We start from the raw sequence: 19,680 nt of genomic DNA, 5'->3' as shown, positions 1-19,680 counted from the left end.
TAATAATAAATAAGAATGCCTAAAAGGTCAAATAATTGGACCACTTTTGATTTATGGTTGAACAGTCACATCAATTGCTGACTGATGAGCTCAAACAAATGATACAAATTAAGTTAAAGAATTTGCTAGCATAAGACACTAGTTGATGCATGGAACGATCATAGATCAACCACACCCAAAAAGTTTAAAGCATTAACACGACCACCATGCACTCTTGGTCAATGGGCCGCCCACATAAACGAGCATGCCATGTTTTTTTTTCAGACTAAAGATCGAACAACATAAGAGCCACAACCAACCTCAATCATTGACCTACCATAAACTCAATGAATACATTTTATTTTTCAAATTATAAGGTTCAATATCAATTCATAACATCGACAATGCGCCTATACATTCTTGAGTATTCATGATACATTAATTTAATTACATGTAATGTGTTTCTAAACTGAACTTGCAACAAAAAATAACACATTTTTATAAGCTTTTAAACATATCTTTTATAATCTAAGACAATATAATGTAAGAAAAAGTTGCACAAATAATTCGGGGATTATTAAAAAAATGAATTATATAACAAAGTAAATTCTTACTTAAAACAAAATTCAAATAAGGAAAAGAGTTTTACATAGCAAATCGATATTTTATAAAACAAAATAGAAGTTATAAAAGTTTAAATATTTTTATAAGATTAAAGTACTTTAAAAGAATCATTTGGAAGAAGTTTTAGTAAGCGAAGTTTTAAAAGAATCATTTGGAAGAAGTTTTAGTAAGCGAAGGTGTTTTTGTCAATTTTGCGAGCACTGAACTTACAACATATCTTTCAAAGACTAAGGGAGTGTTCGTTTAACAGAATTCGTGGGAATTCGGAAGAATTGGAATTAAAAACTCATGACATGGCGTGTTCGTTTCGTTGGAATTGAAATCTTAATTTCATTTTGGTGTGTTCGGTTCAAAAAATTGGAATTGGAATTCAATTCCTTCAAATTCCTTTAAATTAAGGAATTCCAAATCCTTCCAAAATGTGAAGGAATTCAAGGTAATTCATTGGAATCTATTCTCGACATTTTATTTATTTATTTATTTAGCGAGGACAATGAATAAAACATTATATTTTTTTTTTTACTTTTTTTTGGTTTTTTATTTATATTTTAAGTTATGAATTTTTTATTATTAGTTTTGAATATTTTTTGAGAGGTTTTTGATCTTAATAGAAAACCCATAAATAAATTAAAAATAATAATAATAATAATAAAAAATCATAACGCAAAATATAAATAAAAAACAAAGAATCTAAAAAAACTAACATGTTTTCGCTATTATCCTTGTTAAAAAAACGATTCATATTTATTTGTCAAACGAACACATTAAGAATGTAATTGAATTTCAATTCCCCCAATTCCTATTGGAATGTTTAGATTTCAAATCCAATTCATTCAAATTCCAAATCGTATGCAAATTTCAATTCTAATTTCATTCCATTATGTGAAACGAACACGCCATAAGAGTATTCCTAATGAGTTATACATCTCAATCTTTAAAATTTAACTAAAAACACAATTTCTTTAATTTATACCTCATTTTATATAGATCTCCCATTACCTATTCTTCATTCCCATATCTATATTCTTTTTTATACCTTTTTCTTAGGGGTGCAAATGAGCCGAGCTGCTCGCGAGCTACTCGAGATCGGCTTGTTAAAAAGCTCGTTCGAGCCGAGCTTTATCGAGCCCGAGCCCGAGCTCAAGCCTAAAAATAAGCTCATTTAATAATCGAGCCCGAGCTTTACTTATGGAGCTCGAGCCGGCTCGCAAGCCTAAACGAGCCTGCCATTTATATAATATTTTTAAAAAATATATATTTAATAATTATTAATTAATAAATATAATGTAATGAAAAAATAAATAAAAATAACTAAATAATATATATTCTTTTATACATAAAGTTATAATAGAAAAAAATATATAAAATAATTATAATTATATAAAAAAAATAATTAATAAATAGTAAACGAGCCGAGCTCGAGCTTCTAAATCCATTCACGAGCCGAGCTCGAGCTTTGAAAATAGAGCTCGAAACGAACCGAGCTCGAGCTCTGTGTAAGTTAAACGAGCTGAGCTCGAGCCTAGTCGAGCTCGGGCTCGGCTCGGCTAGTTTGCACCCCTGCTTTTTCTCTTTCTTTCATTTATAATTTTAACTATTAACTATTTTGTCTTATTATCATTTTCAATATAAATTAATTTCTAATATACTCACTCCATCCCGGTCAAAGTGTCATAATTTGAAAAACACAAAGTTTAAGGTAGACTAAATTTTTGTTTTCCTTGCTTACCAAATGTCAATAATGTCATTGAAAATTGGGTCCATCAATATTGTTTATTAATGTTAGTTGTGTATTTGTGTGTGTTTAAGGGTAAACTTGGAAATTGGCTAATAAATATTGAAAGTTGACACTTGTAATGGGAAAAATAAAAAGAGAAATGTGGACACTTTTAATGGGACGGATGGGATGGAGTATTTTTAAAGAAGAGTACTTGGAATTAGAGTATTGTGGCAATTAGGGGTGTTCACGGTTCGGTTCGAAACCGCGAAACCACCCTAACCAGTCATGAGTTTGGTTTTACTGTTGGTTTTCTTTCTTAACTTTTGGTCGGTTGGTTTGAAATTTTTTAAGCCGTGCTGAACGGTTTGGTTTACGAATTGTACCGCAAACCAACCGTATAAAACTGGACCGAACCGCATGATTAAATTATACTTAAATTTTTAAATACTATATATATATATATATATATATGTGTGTGTGTGTGTGTATGATTGATTTATTTTGAGAACAACTTTGAGTTTTAAGAACTCGAAAGAACTCAGCGTAACAATTATTTTTTAATTTTTTTACACATATGTAATACGTAAGTGTAAGTAACATAAAAAAATTTACATTAATTTTTTGCACACCGAATCAACTTATTACACATGTGTAACTAACATTTAAACTTGTGTAATCATTAAAAATCTTTATAATCTCACCTTATTAATTTTTTAATCAAATTTAATCTCAGCCACATATTCAATAGCAATTTAATTGATTGTGTGGTCTATAATTGAGTTCTTAAAGCTCTTACAACTCATCGAATTCTCAAAAGATCATTCTCATATTATATCTATACTATATATAATATAGGAGTTAGGGACCTCTTAAATTTTGAGAGGTCCAATCTATATTGCAACATGTACAAGTTTCAAATGCATAAAATTTAAATAAATAAGGGCATTTTTGACTTTACACCAATCACTAACCGTAACTTCTAATTGTGATTCTATATTTACAATATATACCCCATAAAACTTACACTATATACCCTTAAACTTTTGTTAAGTTTTGTAATATCTAGAAATGTTTACACATACTACCCCTCGTCTTTATAAAAAAAATGACAAACTTACATTTTTTTTGCTTTCGTCTATATTTTTAAATATATAATGTTCTTAAAAAACCGAACCAACCTTATGACGTGTTTATTTTTGTCGATGTTTCGATATAAAAAAATTGCAAAACCGATTTGTAGATTATAATGTACAAGACAATGAAGCATTAAAGTACAACTTAGTTATGCAACTAGAAACCTATAAAATGTTTATAAACACCCTTGTTTTATTTTACATTATTAGCTATAAAATTTCAAAACCAACCCACCCAATTATATAATTCAATTACAAAACCATTAGAATAAAATAAACTCAATCTACACATAAACTTATATTTAGTTGTGGAATCACAAAATTATCCACGTATCAGTATATACCAAAAATTTATTAATATCAAATGATCGACAATTTTTAAGTTAAAGAAAGGTTTATTATAGTTTCTACGAAGTTGAGGGCGATAACCTCAACTTTTATCCGACCGAGTTCCTAAACTAACTAAATGTTAGTGGTTTCCGCCTCATAAACTTCGATTGAAGATTGGATGTCCAATGATTACAACATTGTAAATTGTCGCCGCCGTCGCATCGCGCGGGCACTCTACTAGTATATATATATGTGTGTATTCAAATTTATTAAATATTAACTATTAGTTCTTATGTCCATTACTATATAGTATATACTCACAGTAAATATAAAAAATGGGCTCAGCCCAAATCCGAAATACACAAATCTTTAATTGGCATGTCTTATTTTTAAATTGAAACCTAAAGTTGTCAATTAAGTTTGTAAAAATCTGTTAGTTAATTAATGAGAGCATTACTATGATATATCAAACATTATTTTAAACACTTTGTATAAAATTCTAACATGTTCAAATCGTTAAACCAAACCGGAACCAAAACGTTACTAACGGTTCGGTTTGGTTTGGTTTCGGTTTACGAAAATAAAAACCATTACTAGCGGTTTGCCCTAAAAACCGAGAAAAACGGACCATGAACACCCCTAGTGGCAATGCTCTAAATTTGGAGGCTTCTTATACCAATTCACTAAAATTTATAAATGGAGTTTGGAGATAGAGAATGGGTCGGAGTGGTTATTTCGATGGTTTTTTAAATTTAGAAATGAAGATGGGTATGGAGAACCCATTGGAAATGCTATAAAGCTATGTGTAGTGGAGGGGCTATAAAATGGGACGTTTTGTGCCATACGACGTCCAGTCAGCAAAATATGGGTTTTTTTTGTTTTAGGGGTGTAGTGCCATGTGATATATATGTGTGTGTGTGTGTGTGTATATCACATTTGAATATACTAATAATAAAAAAAAGGAAGAAAGGTCGACAACTGTTTCTCGCACCCCCCCCCCTACATATTGCCCCTTTGTAGCCCAAGGGAACAGTGTTCCACAAACTTATCACCCCAAAACCATCAAATTTGTCGCCCATTACATATACCCTAATAAGTTGGTCTTTTTAAATTTTGAAAAATGGATTTTTCAATTTAAATTTTGTCAAAAATATTTGACTTGCTTTTCAAATAAGTGGGTCAACTTCAGTATTTCCAATATGTCATTTACAAGTTAATGCTTGTGATATGCCTTAAATTATACAAGTTTTATACCAAATAATATGTTTCCTTGTTAATTTGCATAAGTAATTAGGTCTTTGGTGGAATAGAAACGAAAAACTGACGAAAGAAAAAGAAGAAATTCACCAAATATGGCAATGCACGAGCGTGCGAAGATGTATGGATCATCCAAGACACCCGGATCAAGACCCAAAGACGTGTTGTGCCATCATCAAACACGAACCAATCAGTATGGCACGATTGTGTCTCACAAACAACACGTCTGGGCTGACATAAACTCAGAAGATGCACACCTGTGTTGACTGTTGACCAAAGGAAAGGTTGGGCATACATAGTCAGACAACGCACGACTATGCCTCCAAACTTGCACGATTGGGCCAAATGTGATTTTTAAATTAGTGTATTTTTTAAATCCAACACAGTATATTCGATTTACGTTATTTGATTTAACACTATTTTAAGAGCCCACATGTAGACATGGGAAACCTCTTTTGTTCTTATGATTAATAAGCCCTGGTTCGCTGATCTAGTGCTTCACAACTAGGGGCTCAATTCCTGACACGACCCGAAACCTAACACGAACCCGACACGAAAAAATATAGGTTTTGGGTCGGCTGATACGACCCGTTTTCTTAAACAGGTCAACCCGAACCCAACACTTTTAAAAAACAGGTTAACCCGAACCCAACCCGTTAAAAGTGGGTTAACCTATTAACCCGTTTAACAATTTTAGAGAATCTAATTTTTTTATTATATAGATAAGATGTTATAAATTTTAAAGTTAAATACTTAACTTTTTAATTTTTCATATATCAATTAACTTTTAAAAGTAAAACTAATATCTTTTTACACTATTTTTATCTACTTTTTACTTTTAATAATTTCATTTAGTAATTCTAAGTCTATATTCTCTGGTTATTTCATTCGTTTGTTCTTATTTCGAGCTAAATATGTGAATATAAGTTTGTTAACTAAGATTGAGAAATAAATACACAAAAACAATTAAATTAATCACAAATTATTAACATGTTTTATATGAATAAGAGTAATATAAATTGTTTAATTTATTACTAAGTCAATAGATATTACTTATATTTGTATGTGAATGTAAAATGGGTTGACCCGAAACACAACCCGAAAACGACACGAATTTAAATGGGTCGACATGACCCGACACAAATAAAAATATGGGTTTGGTTAGGGTTGAAGAATCTCAACACGCCAGCCTGCCAACCTGAAATCCATCAACCCGTTTACCAGTGTTGTAAAAGTCGGATTCCAAGGCCTTGGAATCGGCGACTCCAAGGTACTTGGACATCAACCTTGCCGCATTTTCCCAACTCGGATACCATTACTCGCCAAGGTCCAACTCGGTCAAAAGTCGGAGTACTCGGGATTACTCGGCCTCCAAGGTCAACTCGGCCAATTTTTTTATTTTTTATTTTTTATTAAAAAATTAAAAATAATAGCAAAACATGAATTTTTTGAATTATATATTTTTTCATGTGAATTATGCTTATTTTGACATGAATTATGCTTATCTTAAGATATATATAATATCCAATAATTACTTTATGTTATATTTATCATTTCCGAGTACAAGGGGGTCGACCGCCTAGCGAGTTTTACAACATTGCCGTTAACCCACCAACCCGACGCGATTGACACCCCTATTCACAACAACCTCTTGAAGAATTGAGTATAGTGACAGGTTACTCTTTACCACTCTTGACTCTTGAGGGGGTGAAAGTGAAACATGCTTGATGGGAAAAGCTTTGAATCGGAATTTTACAGTCTAATCATGTTTTAAGATGCCATTAACACCAACTTAAAAATTATCGTGCATGCCACACCATCTGGCGTCACGACAAAGTGTGGGATCTTGTTACCCGGCAAAGGAGTATTTCCATTTTACAAAAAAAAACATTATTTGTTGTAAGGTTGCTTACAATCACGCCATTTACTTGGTTTGATTATTTCATTCGAAACATCAAAGATGTTCAAAACCAAAGTGATATCCGTTTTGAAGTGATTATTTGTTGCCCTATTATTGCATGTTCTTTTTATTTTATTCAAGAACCTTCCAACTTTTGGTTCGACTAAATGATAATGGAGGTTAAGTATCGAAAGCTATCGTGTCTATACCACACAAATGATAGGTACATTTGCCCAATGGCGGAGCCACATCTTGACCACCGGGTTCGCCGAACCCGGTCTTTTTCAGTTTGATATATAATCTATAGTATTGAATTAAAGAGCGAACTAATTCTTTTTCAGCGAGCGAACCCAGTGTCATTTCAAAATAAAAAGTTCGAACTCATGGATTATGAAAAATATAGTTAAATTCTTTTTTAGAAATAAATATATTTTTTTATAAAATATAAAAGTTTTAAAAACTATAAAAATTACTAACAAACATCATAAAATTGGTCAATAAGCACAACTCAATTAACATCTTAAACATGACACCTAAATAAAAATTAAACATGAGTGATGCGTAATCCGATGAGTGATGATTTAAGTAATCGGATGAGTGACGACTATATGGATGATGCTTTCATTTGTTATATTGAAAATAAGTTGCATTTTAAAATCACGATTGAATATGTTATGAATCGTGTTCAAAACATGAAAACGCGTACGAAACAATATAAAATGTTATCTTTTATATCTAATGACTTTGTATTGTATTAAATGTTGACGATGTACTCTTGTTATAATAATGATATTGCATTTTGTTTATCTGACCGAATGATCGACCCGACCCGATACATCCGGGTCTGAAAACTTTAACGTCTGAAAATAATCAAGCATCGAAAAATCACGAACCCATAGGATTAAATTTCCGATCCACCAGTCCTATTATGGGTTGGGGTGTCGTTGACGTAATAACCATTATTTACATACTTACAATGACCAATTTTGTGAAACTATATAACCTAAAAGTATATAAACGTTTACACACAGTAAAAATATGAATAGCGCAGACAGAAAAGAGAAATAAATATGTCCAGTATTATTTTAAACTTCCACATCCAAATTACACGATATAACACAATTGCAGATTAGACAATAGTAAAGGGAGTAGTTATGCAATAAACTCGTTTTAGAATTTTGGAAGTTTAAACTGTAGCTTTATCCCGCTCTCTCGCCCCCACACAAACAAACACTCCTACATATACTAACTCTTCACACCCTCTATGGCTTCCTCTTTCGAATGAGCCCTAGCTCTCGAATGCAGAGTAAGCTCATTCACACACACACACATCGCATCATTATTCACCGTAACAACCACGCAATTTGAAATTCGTCTTCATTGGATTGCTTATTTGTTACCGCATTGTGTTTTTGGATGCACAGATCTGTGTTTTTATTTATTTATTTACTTTTTTGAAATCTTTTATTATACCGTTGACCGCATCTACCACTTGAAGTTGAATTATTTTGAATATCGAGGGGAGAATGAAATGTGTGTTGCAAGGATATAATTATTTATGTACTTGTATAGCTGTAGATTCATCTGGAAGTAACATCAAGACTTCTGACAATCTATTCATGTATTTTTTAATTGATGTATGGAACACTGAATATTTTATTTATATTGCTATTTGCTACTTTAATTCTTCTTAAACTGTGAGGCCTTAGATCTCTAGTAACTGGTATTTTGATAAAACAATGTGAGACTGACCTTTGTATTTATTATGCTTCTAGACAAATTTTAATTTTTCAATTAAGACTTATTGCCTTGTTAGGATCTTGATGTATACATGATAAGTTACTTGGAGCTGTAGAGGTTTTCAATGTTGGTTTCTTAGGCCTTGTTTGTTAGTTGAAGTAAAAAGAGTAGGCGGGTGTGTGCGGCCCTAACCCCAACCCGTTTGAGATTTCTTGTTTAGTAAATTATAAACCCTACTTTAGTCTTTGTATATATCACATTATGTACTTGTAATCGCTGTCACTTAATTAGTTGGTTAGAGGTTTTCATACGGCGTTGGGGTTGGCCACTTGACCACCTAAGTCATGAAATCTTAAAATTGTATTGTTTTGATTCAGTTGAGCTGAATGGAGCTTGTATTAGGAAAGATAAAGCCATAAAGGTGCATCTACTTATGTTTTGCTCAGTCTGAGGGGGTGCACCTAGAGAATGAAGCTGTGTTGCCTTTGGATTTATTATTAATTTACATTTTCATGGCATAAACAAGGCTCAGTGAAATAACACAAATTTTCTTACTTAAGTTTTTTAATCAAACAATAGTTGGAAATTTCCTGGTTTGTTTGGCTGTCAGCTCTGGCTGCACTCTAGGGTTAATTGATTTTACATATTGATTTGTATACCTTCATCTTTCTGTGATCTATTATAGTATCATTTCTAGGTATGTTTGTAATATGAAATCATTAAATGTTAATTGTGAACACAGAACTTGGTATGTAGAGAGTTAGAATAACGAGGAAGTCATTTTCGTCTTTTTCTTTGGATTTTGTGACTTCTAAGGCCATTTAGTTGACTAGTTACTCATTTCGCTTTCACAATCATCATATTTATGCTCTTGACACCTTTTTGGAGGTTTTACTTGTCCCATACTGTAGAATGGTATTGTTGTAAGTTACATATAGATGAATCTATAGGGATACTACCAAATCAGTAGGGTTGTGTTATGTTTCACAAGAAGACAGACCCTTTTAACTTATTTGAAAAATGAAGTAGATACGTAAGTAGGAAAAATAGAATTTACTTGAAGTCAAACTGAATAAGACGCTCTTAGAAACGAAACTAATAAAAAGTAGTTATGGTTTTCAATGTCACTATAATAATGACAGCCTTCAGACTTGAATGATTCCTCAAGTTTGTTCTTTCACTTTGCTGCAACTGTTCTCTGAAAATAAGGATACTTGGAGTTGCTAACATGAGTTTACAATTTTTATAGCTGCGGGTTTCTTGTAAGCAAGTCAATCTAACACTATACACCACTCAAAGGAAAGGCAAGCAGACATGAATAAAGAAAATGTACCTGCTGCCAACATTCAAAAGCCCAATGCAAGGATTACTCGAGCACGGGCTAAAGCCTTGGGTCTATCTGGTGGTTTACATGACTCCAATCGGGCTGTGAAACCAAACTTTAAACGAGTGTCATTAGATATTGGTTCCACCTTTCCGTCCAAGAGGCGGGCTGTTTTGAAAGAAGTTACTAACATGCCCTTAAATGATCTAAATACAAGTACCATCACTGGAACACAAATTCAGGTACATACACGTCAAATTGTTTTGTTGCTCATATTATTTGTGTAGTATTATCATTACTGAATACTGATGCTTATTGGTGTTACTGGTAATCAGACTAGCAAGCAAACAAGAAATCTTGTTGAGAAAAATGCCATAGTGGCACCTGCTGTTTGTGTAGGCCCTCGGGTTCAAAAGGGAGAGATAAAAGCAGCAGACGATATGACCAAACAGAGCATAAATGAATTAAGGCAAATAACTGCACAGTTAAAGATAGTGAATGATTTAGAAATTAAACCAAGTATATGTTATAATCCAAAGGCTCTTGGAAGCTCTTTGCCTAAAGGTAATATGATATTTTTTTTTTATCTTTTCATGTAACCATGGTATTAACATTTTAAAGAATCGTTGCATTGTGCAGGAAAAATGCACATTATTAACAAAGTGGAAGCTGCAAATGATCAAGCTATTCTTGACATTGATTCTAAACACAAAGATCCTCAAATGTGCAGCTTATATGCAGCTGAAATATTTAACAATTTACGTGTGGGAGAGGTATTTTAAGCTGTTCATAAATCAATAAAGTAAAACTTTTTTAAAATTACATGATATCATTTGCTTTCATCATTTATATCCATTTGTTCTTTTTACCTCTTTTTCTGCAGTTAAAGGGGAGGCCTTCAGTTAACTATATGAAAACTGTGCAGCGTGACATTAAACAGGAAATGCGTGGTATTCTTATTGACTGGCTTGTAGAGGTTAGCTTTTGATCACACTATGGATTTAGAGTTTTTATTTTCTAAATTATTTAGATGACACAGTCACAAAACCATGAAATAAAATGTTCAATTTATTGTTAGTGCAAATCTACTGATTTTCAACCAGTTATTGACTGCAAAACTTTTTATGGTCTTTAGGTTTGTGAAGAGTATAAGCTAAAACCCGAAACTCTTTACTTAACAGTCACTCTTATTGATCAGTATCTTTCTAAAATGTACATTGAAAAACAAAGGCTTCAACTACTCGGGATAACCTCCATGCTCATTGCTTCGTAAGTTCTTTTCTTCATACAGTCAATTTGAGTATCGTTTTCTCTTATAACTTTATAAGTACCATCTGATAGTATGCACATTTGACTATTGACTTTTTAAGGAAGTATGAAGAAACTATTGCTCCACGTGTTGAAGACTTCTGTTTCATCACAGATGGCACCTACACTAGAAGAGAGGTACATACATTATTCACTCACAGACCAACCCAACCTGTTTGACCTGTTACGTAACCCGACTCACCCACTTTGACATGTTTACATATCAGGTATTGAACATGGAGCGTGAAGTTCTTGATGTGTTGGGCTTTCATATTTCTGTTTCAACTGTAACTAAATTCCTTCGGTAAAATTCCAATTTTACCCTTACGTAATTATGTATCCCAGTTCTTGACTTTCCAAGTTCCAACATATGATATTTATTTTATTTTACATAATTTTCAGGAGATTTATTTTAGCAGCACAAAGTTCTTACAAGGTACATCAATATTAAGATGTTCATCATCTCTACACTTACACAACTATATATCTTAAAAAAGAGTTTTGAGAAACCCAGGTGTAAAAATGTCTTTTTGGGCAGGCTCCAATTGCTGAGCTGGAATGTTTGGCAAACTATTTAGCAGAATTAACGCTCACTGAGTACGGTTTTTTGAAATATCTGCCATCTCTCATTGCTGCATCAGCTGTGTTCTTAGCCAAATGGACACTTGATCAAGTTGAACATCCATGGGTATGTTTCATTATTTTTTTAATATTCAACTAATTATCTTAAAAAATGTTGATTTACCTTCATCTTTTTATTTATTTATTTTGCAGAATCCTACCTTAGAACATTATACTAATTATAAGGCCTCTGATCTGAAAGAAACCGTTCTGGCTCTGCAAGATATTCAATTAAACAATGAAGCCCCTCTTCGTGCCATACGGCAAAAATACATGCAAAATAAGGTTTGTATTTTATTCATTTTTTGAATTTAGGCATTGTATAATTCTACACAATTAAAATATTAATAAACTATGATCTAATGAAAGTTGTTTTTGTAATGACAGTTCAACAAGGTGGCAGCCTTAGCCTCCCAAAAGCCGGTGAAACCTTTGTCTTAAAAATATGACAGGGAGCTTTTACATGGGAACGCGGTGATTTAACATCAACTGACTTCTTGTCACCTTTGATTAATTATATCAAACGTTCTTGATCCTGTGCAGCAGCCATGTCCTCATGTTGTAAGTTGTAACTGCTCAGGAGCTGTTGTCTGTGAAACTTTGAAAATGTTGTGAACATTTAACAGAATGTATCTAAACCCATTGATTGAATGATATACAATTCTATTTATTATTATTATTATTATTATTATTATTAACCACCTTTTTATTTATTTATTTATTTTTGAGTTGATTGCATTTGAATGCAAACTTTTGTGTAATGAATTTGTGTTAGTCATCTACTTTGAAAAGGTATTCTCTTAAGAATTATTTTATAACATATTTTTTTAAATATAAATTTCGTTATTGGATATGAAGCGGTTACGTTGAGATGGCAATTTGAGTGGGTTGGTTGGATTTGGGTGATGGGTCAGGATGGGTATGGGTCAGGATGGATTTTTAAAATAAAGGGTTAGGATGAATATGAGTCAAGATGGGTTATAGATGGGTAAAGCTAACCCATCTTGACTCAAGTGAAGGTTGACATATAAAGGGTTTTAAAAACCTCTCAAAAAAATATTCAAAAAACTATTAAAAAATAATAACTCAAAATATAAATAAAAAACACAAAATGTAAAATAACTAAAATGTTTCCCACGTCACCCTCGTTCATTAAAAATAAAAAACTCGATTTGTACCAGTTCAGGTTCGAGTTTTTCAAGGTTTTTTTTTCGGTTCGGTTTTGTTTTTTTTTTTCATTTCGGTCGGTGTCGGTATCTGCTCGGTTTCAATGATTTTGGTTCGATTTCTCGGTTTTTTCGGTTTCAGTGTTGTTTTGTTTTAGTCAGTTTTTCCGGTTTCATTTCGTTTTATTGTTTCATTTCGATTCATTTTGTTTTATTTTGGTCGGCTATGTTTCAGTTTCTTTGTTTCGTTTTAGTAAGTTTTTTGATTGGATTTCGCTTTTTTTTTTGTTTCTTTTTGGTCAAATTTTCTGTGTCATATCGCTTTTTTTTTGTATCGTTTTGGTCGCTTTTCTATTTCGGTTTAGTTTCGTTTCAGTTTTTTTGTTACGTTTTGGTAAGCTTTTTGATTGCATTTCGTTTTTTTGTTTCGTTTTGGTCAGATTTTCGGTGTTATATTGGTTTTTTTTGTTTCGTTTTGGTCAGATTTTCGGTGTCATATCGGTTTTTTTTGTATCGTTTTGGTCGTTTTTGTATTTCGGTCCAGTTTCGTTTCATTTTTTTTGTTTCGTTTTGGTCGGTTCGGTGTTTTTAATTCGTTTACGTCTGGTTTTTAAATTGCATTTAGTTTTTTTTATGTTTCAATTTGGTCAGTTTTTTTGTTTCGTTTCGGTCGTTTTTCTATTTCGGTTCAGTTTCGTTTCGGTTTTTTTGTTTCGTTTTGGTCGGTTCAGTGTTTTCGTTTTGTTTTGGTTAGCTTTTCAGTGGCATTTCGTTTTTTTTTGTTTCGTTTTGGTCAACTTTTCGGTTTCATATCGGTTTTTTTGTTTCGTTTTGGTTGTTATCTATTTCGATTCAGTTTTGTTTCGGTTTGGTCGATTCGGTGTTTTTGTTTAGTTTTGGTTAGCTTTTCGGTTGCATTTCGCTTTTTTTTGTTTCGTTTTGGTCGTTTTGCTATTTCGGTTCAGTTTCGTTTTTGTTTTTTTTTTGTTTCGTTCTAGTCGGTTCGGGGTTTTTGTTTCGTTTTGATCATTTTTTGGCTTTCGGATGAGTTTTTTTTCGCACTTGATAGTTTGGGTATTTTGAATTAGATAAATTTTGGATAACTTGGATATTTTGTTTTGACCCATTCTAACTTATAAATGAAACTCACTTGTATATTTCCAACCCATCCTGACCCACTTGAAGAATTTTTATGATCAATCCTAACCCATTTAACTTTTAAAATTTATCCATCTTGACCCAAAACAATCCATTTGGGCACCCTTACGTTTACATGAATATGAAAAAAAATATTTTTATATTAGTATTATAGATTCTTTTCAGGCTTGAGCTTAATCTTGCACTTTGAAGATCGGTTGAGCCCAGCTTAGCTTGAGTTATAAGTTTTAACAAACTAGAACTCACTATGGCTTGTTACAAATTTTCAATTAGGTGAGGATACTGTATTAATAATACTAAGTACACCGGCCAACTATTGGAACGAAGGATATACGTGTAATTTTTTCTTTATTTTATTTTATTTTAACTTTTTAGATGTGGTGTAGTGGGGTGGCGCCCTTGTCATCTCACCCGTATTTCTTCCGCCAAACCATTTCACATGGTGCAGAAGAGGGTAGGTCACACGAGTCGGGTTGGTTCGGTTTGCTTTTGGCTAAAACCGAAAAGTTATTGAAACAATTCAGTTTCGATTTCGATTTTTATGATTTTTTGCTTGGATTTGGTTCTGTTTCGTTTTTCAGTTGTCATTTGGGCTTGTAAATTTGGCTCGTAAAAAATATGGCAAAAAATAATGAATTTTGGCCTCATTTTTTTAGTTAATAATTAATTGATTATTAGACATTTGAGCTAGACGTGCACAAATCGGGTATTATTAAAATCCAAAACCGGGTTTTTTAGAGCCAAGTACAAAATGGGACCGGTTCCAGTCAAGAACCGGGTAGGAATCGGACTAGACTTGGTAGGGGAATATGGGAACCAGTGGAACCGGGTAGGGTAGGAACCGGGTCCGGTTTATACCCAAAAACCGGGTCCACTGGGTATTTTGATTTTTAAATAAAACTAGCCGTTAGGAACCGTTTCCAACGGCTATATAGCCGTTTTTGGACCGTTGGAACCGATTTTTAACTCTATACCAAGTACACACTTACTATAAATAGCTAGGCTGGGTGTAAAACTTGATAAACCACTTTTAAAACTCTAAAACACACTTTAAATCTCAATTACGGTTAAACCGGGAATCAATGTCAACTAACGAGGATGTTGTTATGGTCATCGACACACCAAGATGCCCTGAGGTTTGGGCTCATTATGATTTGTGTGTCATGACCGACTCACTGGAGATGGCGCGGTGCAAGTATTGTTTCAAGTTTCTGAAAGCGGGGTCGAACTCCACGCTCCAAAAGCATACCAATAAGTACTAAAACAAATCGATTGGTTCGTGTTACAAATTAAATTACTAAAACAAATAAAAATTACAAGTCTTCAAACTCTTCTTAGTCTTCGTCTTCTTCACCACCCGATAGCCGTAAGAAAGCCCATCTTTCACATCCTCAGCATGAATTGGACGCTCTAGTGGTATTTCGTCTTAAAAGTTTGCCTTGTGTTCTAAGCAGTTAATGGGAAAAAATATCGGATATCGGTTAATGATCGATACATGAGATATCGTTTTTCACGGTGATATATCGGTGAGATATCGGCAATTTATATATATGTATATAATGCTAGTTTTTATACTTTTTTATGTATAAATTTATATGTATGAAGAACCAAACGTAAACTAGTAAAGATAAGGGGTGATAATTGTTACGATATACAAACTAATTTCCACTTAGTTTTAAAAAGTTTATAAAATTTAGTAATTATATATACTACATTTGCAAAGGTCTTTATTAAATATAAAGTAGTGTTAAAAATGGGGGTTAAACGGCAAAAATACATAAACTTTATTAACCCTAAAAAGTCCAAAACGATGTCTTCATCACTTCTTCCTTTCTTCTGGCAAAAAACTGACACCGTCCACTTTTTTCTTTCTCGTTTTCGGCATAAAATACTTCGGAATAAACCGTCTAGAGTTATATATTTGATCGATAAGTGGTCATCAAGTTTTTTTTGACGCAACCAGGTAATCGAATTTTGAAAGTTTTCCAAGTTTTGGATATAAAAATGGCCCAATCGATAAAATCAGTGATATAACCGATATTGTTGATGCAAAAAATCGGTGATATATTGCTGATATATCAGCCGAGTTAACTGCATAGCTTGCGTTGTATACGATCCACCTCATCCAAATGATCCTTTAGGCAAATGCACACCTCTAGAGACTCGGGAGTTAGTTTTGTTCTTCGCATCGATAATATCCTCCCACTAAGAGAAAAAACCGATTTCGAAGCTATCGTTGTAGCTTGGATGCTAAGTAAGTCATGAGCCATGTTGGATAGAATAGGAAATTTGTTTTGCTTTCCCTTCCACCAAGCCAAAATATAAATGTTGTGAATTCCATCGACCGTTGCACCCTCCACATAGTTTGCTCCACTATATCGACCAAGCTCACTTGTTGGTGTGTTTCCCCTTTGCCGCTTAGCCGCCACTCACGAACAACATTCATCAAATTTATATTTTTGTCCTTGCACGACCTACTTTTTGTTGTTTGCCTCCCAAAAGACGAATTTGAGCTTTGACCATAAAGTTTAAAATAATGATCGTAAAGTTCTTAAAGGGATTTGTTGAAATATTCCTCTGCTTCCGTCGACAACCCCGGGTCGATATCATGCATACCCATGTTGTCATATATTTCCTCGATCAATGTGTCAACCCCGTTAACATTACAATAGGGGTTTAAAGCGGCCCCACAAATAAACATCGGTGGTATGCTTTCATAATATTTTTGGTACTTCCCCTTCATCGCCTTAAAAATATGACGGAAAAGATCATTCTTCTCTTCAAACTCTTTAAAATTCAAGGAGATGTTGTACAATTCTTGCAACACCCAACAAATAGTTGGATAATAAACCCCCGTGACAGAACCGAGCCCCCGTGCGGAAGCGTGTGTCGTGAACGGATATGTATAAACGAGCTCGGTTCATGGATCAAATCATAACACGTATTCACTTTTGAATGATAATAATGGACAGATGTGGAGAGTTCGGTTTGATTAACAATCAATAATAGGATGAACAATTGTAATCAAAACACAAAAGATAGATGTAGAAGTATGATTTTAATTAACCGAATGGTTCTCATCAAGAACCCTCATACATACATTCATACATACATAATCGTAAAGGAAAGGCCACCCGGGGAGAGCTCTTCCCCGGGGGAAAACTCTCAATACAAAATATCTCACAATGTACACATGACCTAAACAAATGACCTAAATCATCTATTTATACTAGTCTTGTGCCTTGGTCTTCACTCCACCGCCACTTGGATAAGATCAAAGGAATAAAATATAATATAATATTTCACCCGTCAAATGCTTCAATTACTCGTTATAATATCTTGTTGTCTTTCTTTAGTTTCTTATTATAAACGAGTAACGATTCGATGCGTTGGTCTAAAATATAATACCCAACAATCTCCCCCTTAGACCAATGCCATCGAATCACTTTCACGATCACCTCATAACCCGATGCCTTTCATAGAAATTCTCCCACTTACAATAAGTGTCTCCTTTTCGTTTCAAATCATCTTCTCTTTATCTCTTTCGGATATAGTTGTATAGGCATAAGATCGAGGATTCAAACTTCAATGATCAACTGCGAGTTAATCCAAAACCGCAAAAGGAAATAAACTCAAAATTTTCTTTAAAGTGAGTCTTTCACTTGATTCGACCAAAATTTGTAATGAAATTCCATGTAAATTCTCTCTCCCAATTTCGTTGCAATGTCATAAACGAATGTGTCTTTAAATCAAGTGCGAGTGAACATCTTCAATTCAAACAATCTTGACCATCCCTATCAATAATTGTTGATAAATATTCAAAATAAACGCTTTAAAAGATTCCTTTTGCGGTTGAAAGTTGACATTTGACGTGGTCAACTCTTGAAATGATCCGGATAGATCAACCATCTTGTTCTTGTAAGCACCTTGTTGAAGTTGTGAAAATTTTGTGATTTTTGCCGAATTTTTGCTCAAAAAGTCTTCAAAAATGACCAAAATACCCCTCGTTGACCCAACACAGTCAACAGCTGAGTTGACCAGAAAAGTCACTTCCAAATAGTCACTCATACTTGGGCAAACATTTTTCATTAAGAACACATGGTAAAAAATTCAACGGATAAGCGAGTCTACATTCATTTCTTCATCTTGGCCCGTTTGACTTTGAAAGTCAACTACATCAATATCCATAAATTTATTCCAGAAACTTGAAATATTTCACAAACATAAACTTTCTGGTTCACTAGCACACAGTATGCTTGAGAGTAAAAAGATGCAGTGATTTCATGAAGGTTTTCATTACTAGCACAAAACATGCTAGTGAGCAAAAAGTGTGCCCGAGCCTCCATACTTAGAAGATTTTCCATCAAAACTCATGATATGCTCGTGCACACAAGATGTGCCCGAGATAATTTGTACTCGAGATGAATATTGATAGGCTCAATAAAACACGATGTGTTCGAGGCTTGAAACATCACATGCTCGACAAACACTTACGTACTAGAAACAAAAGTTAAGTGCTTGTGGTCAAAGTTATGTGCTCGGAGCCTTAAGAACTTATCTTTTTTGTGCTTGGGCTTGAATCACTTAACAATTTGAGCATATAATCCTCGTATCTTCGGTTTTAGAACATGTACCAGCTTTATAAAGACTGAAATACTCTCGCAAATAATCATCCCGTTAACAGCACCTTTAATAACATTAAATCAGCAAATTTCAGTGCAATTTTGGCCCTTTTCAGCAGCAAAAACAGCACGTTCAGCTTGTATATCATCAAAAACAACAACGAATCAATACATTTCAGTAGCTAATAAGAAATTTCTGTGCATTTTAGCTTGTTTAACAGCTGTTCAGCACGTTAAACAACTCGTTTAAGCACAAATCAGCGCGTTTTCAGCAACGAATCAGCAGTTTCAGCGCGTTTTTGGCCAGTTTCAGCAGCAAAATCAGCATGTTTAATTAGATTTCCGTTCATTTCAGCAGTTTTTTCAGGTAATTCAGCTCGTTTAACAGCAGTTCAGCAACTTTCAGTTTGTTACAGCAACTTTCAGCACATTTCAGCAATAAAACAGTGTATTTCAGCTCGTTTAAACACGTTTCGGCAATTTTCAGCACTTAAAGAGTGCGAGCGCGTTTTTGGCCAGTTTCAGCACGTTTCAGCAGCAAAATCAGCATGTTTAATCAGATTTCCGTTCATTTCAGCAGTTTTTTCAGCTAATTCAGCTCGTTTAACAGCAGTTCAGCAACTTTCAGTTTGTTACAGCAACTTTCAGCACATTTCAGCAACAAAACAGTGTATTTCAGCTCGTTTAAATACGTTTCGGCAATTTTCAGCACTTAAAGAGTGCGTTTCAGCACATAAACAGTGCGTTTCAGCACGTTTTGACAGCAGTTCAGCAGAAACAGCAGCAAAATCAGCAATA

General features: G+C 33.5%; 1 protein-coding gene across 1 annotated transcript; it reads left to right on the top strand.

Annotated features, from left to right (window-relative positions):
• The first annotated feature begins 8,233 nt into the window (after positions 1–8,233).
• LOC143579165 (cyclin-A2-2-like) lies at positions 8,234–12,564 on the top strand. Its single transcript, XM_077062547.1, has 12 exons — positions 8,234–8,249; positions 9,933–10,249; positions 10,343–10,571; positions 10,647–10,780; positions 10,891–10,983; positions 11,143–11,276; positions 11,378–11,453; positions 11,543–11,619; positions 11,718–11,751; positions 11,854–12,003; positions 12,090–12,221; positions 12,324–12,564. Exons 2-12 carry the CDS (start codon positions 9,998–10,000, stop codon positions 12,375–12,377), a joined length of 1,365 nt encoding a protein of 454 aa, XP_076918662.1. The 5' UTR covers positions 8,234–8,249; positions 9,933–9,997; the 3' UTR covers positions 12,378–12,564.
• The last annotated feature ends 7,116 nt before the right edge of the window (positions 12,565–19,680 follow it).

This window comes from Bidens hawaiensis, unplaced genomic scaffold (genome assembly GCF_021521415.1).
Source record: "Bidens hawaiensis isolate Kalapana, Puna unplaced genomic scaffold, B.hawaiensis_p1.1 tig00029628_1, whole genome shotgun sequence".
Lineage (NCBI taxonomy): Eukaryota > Viridiplantae > Streptophyta > Magnoliopsida > Asterales > Asteraceae > Bidens > Bidens hawaiensis.
The sequence above is the reverse complement of the archived record's forward strand: the minus strand, read 5'-3'. Positions and strand labels throughout refer to the sequence as shown.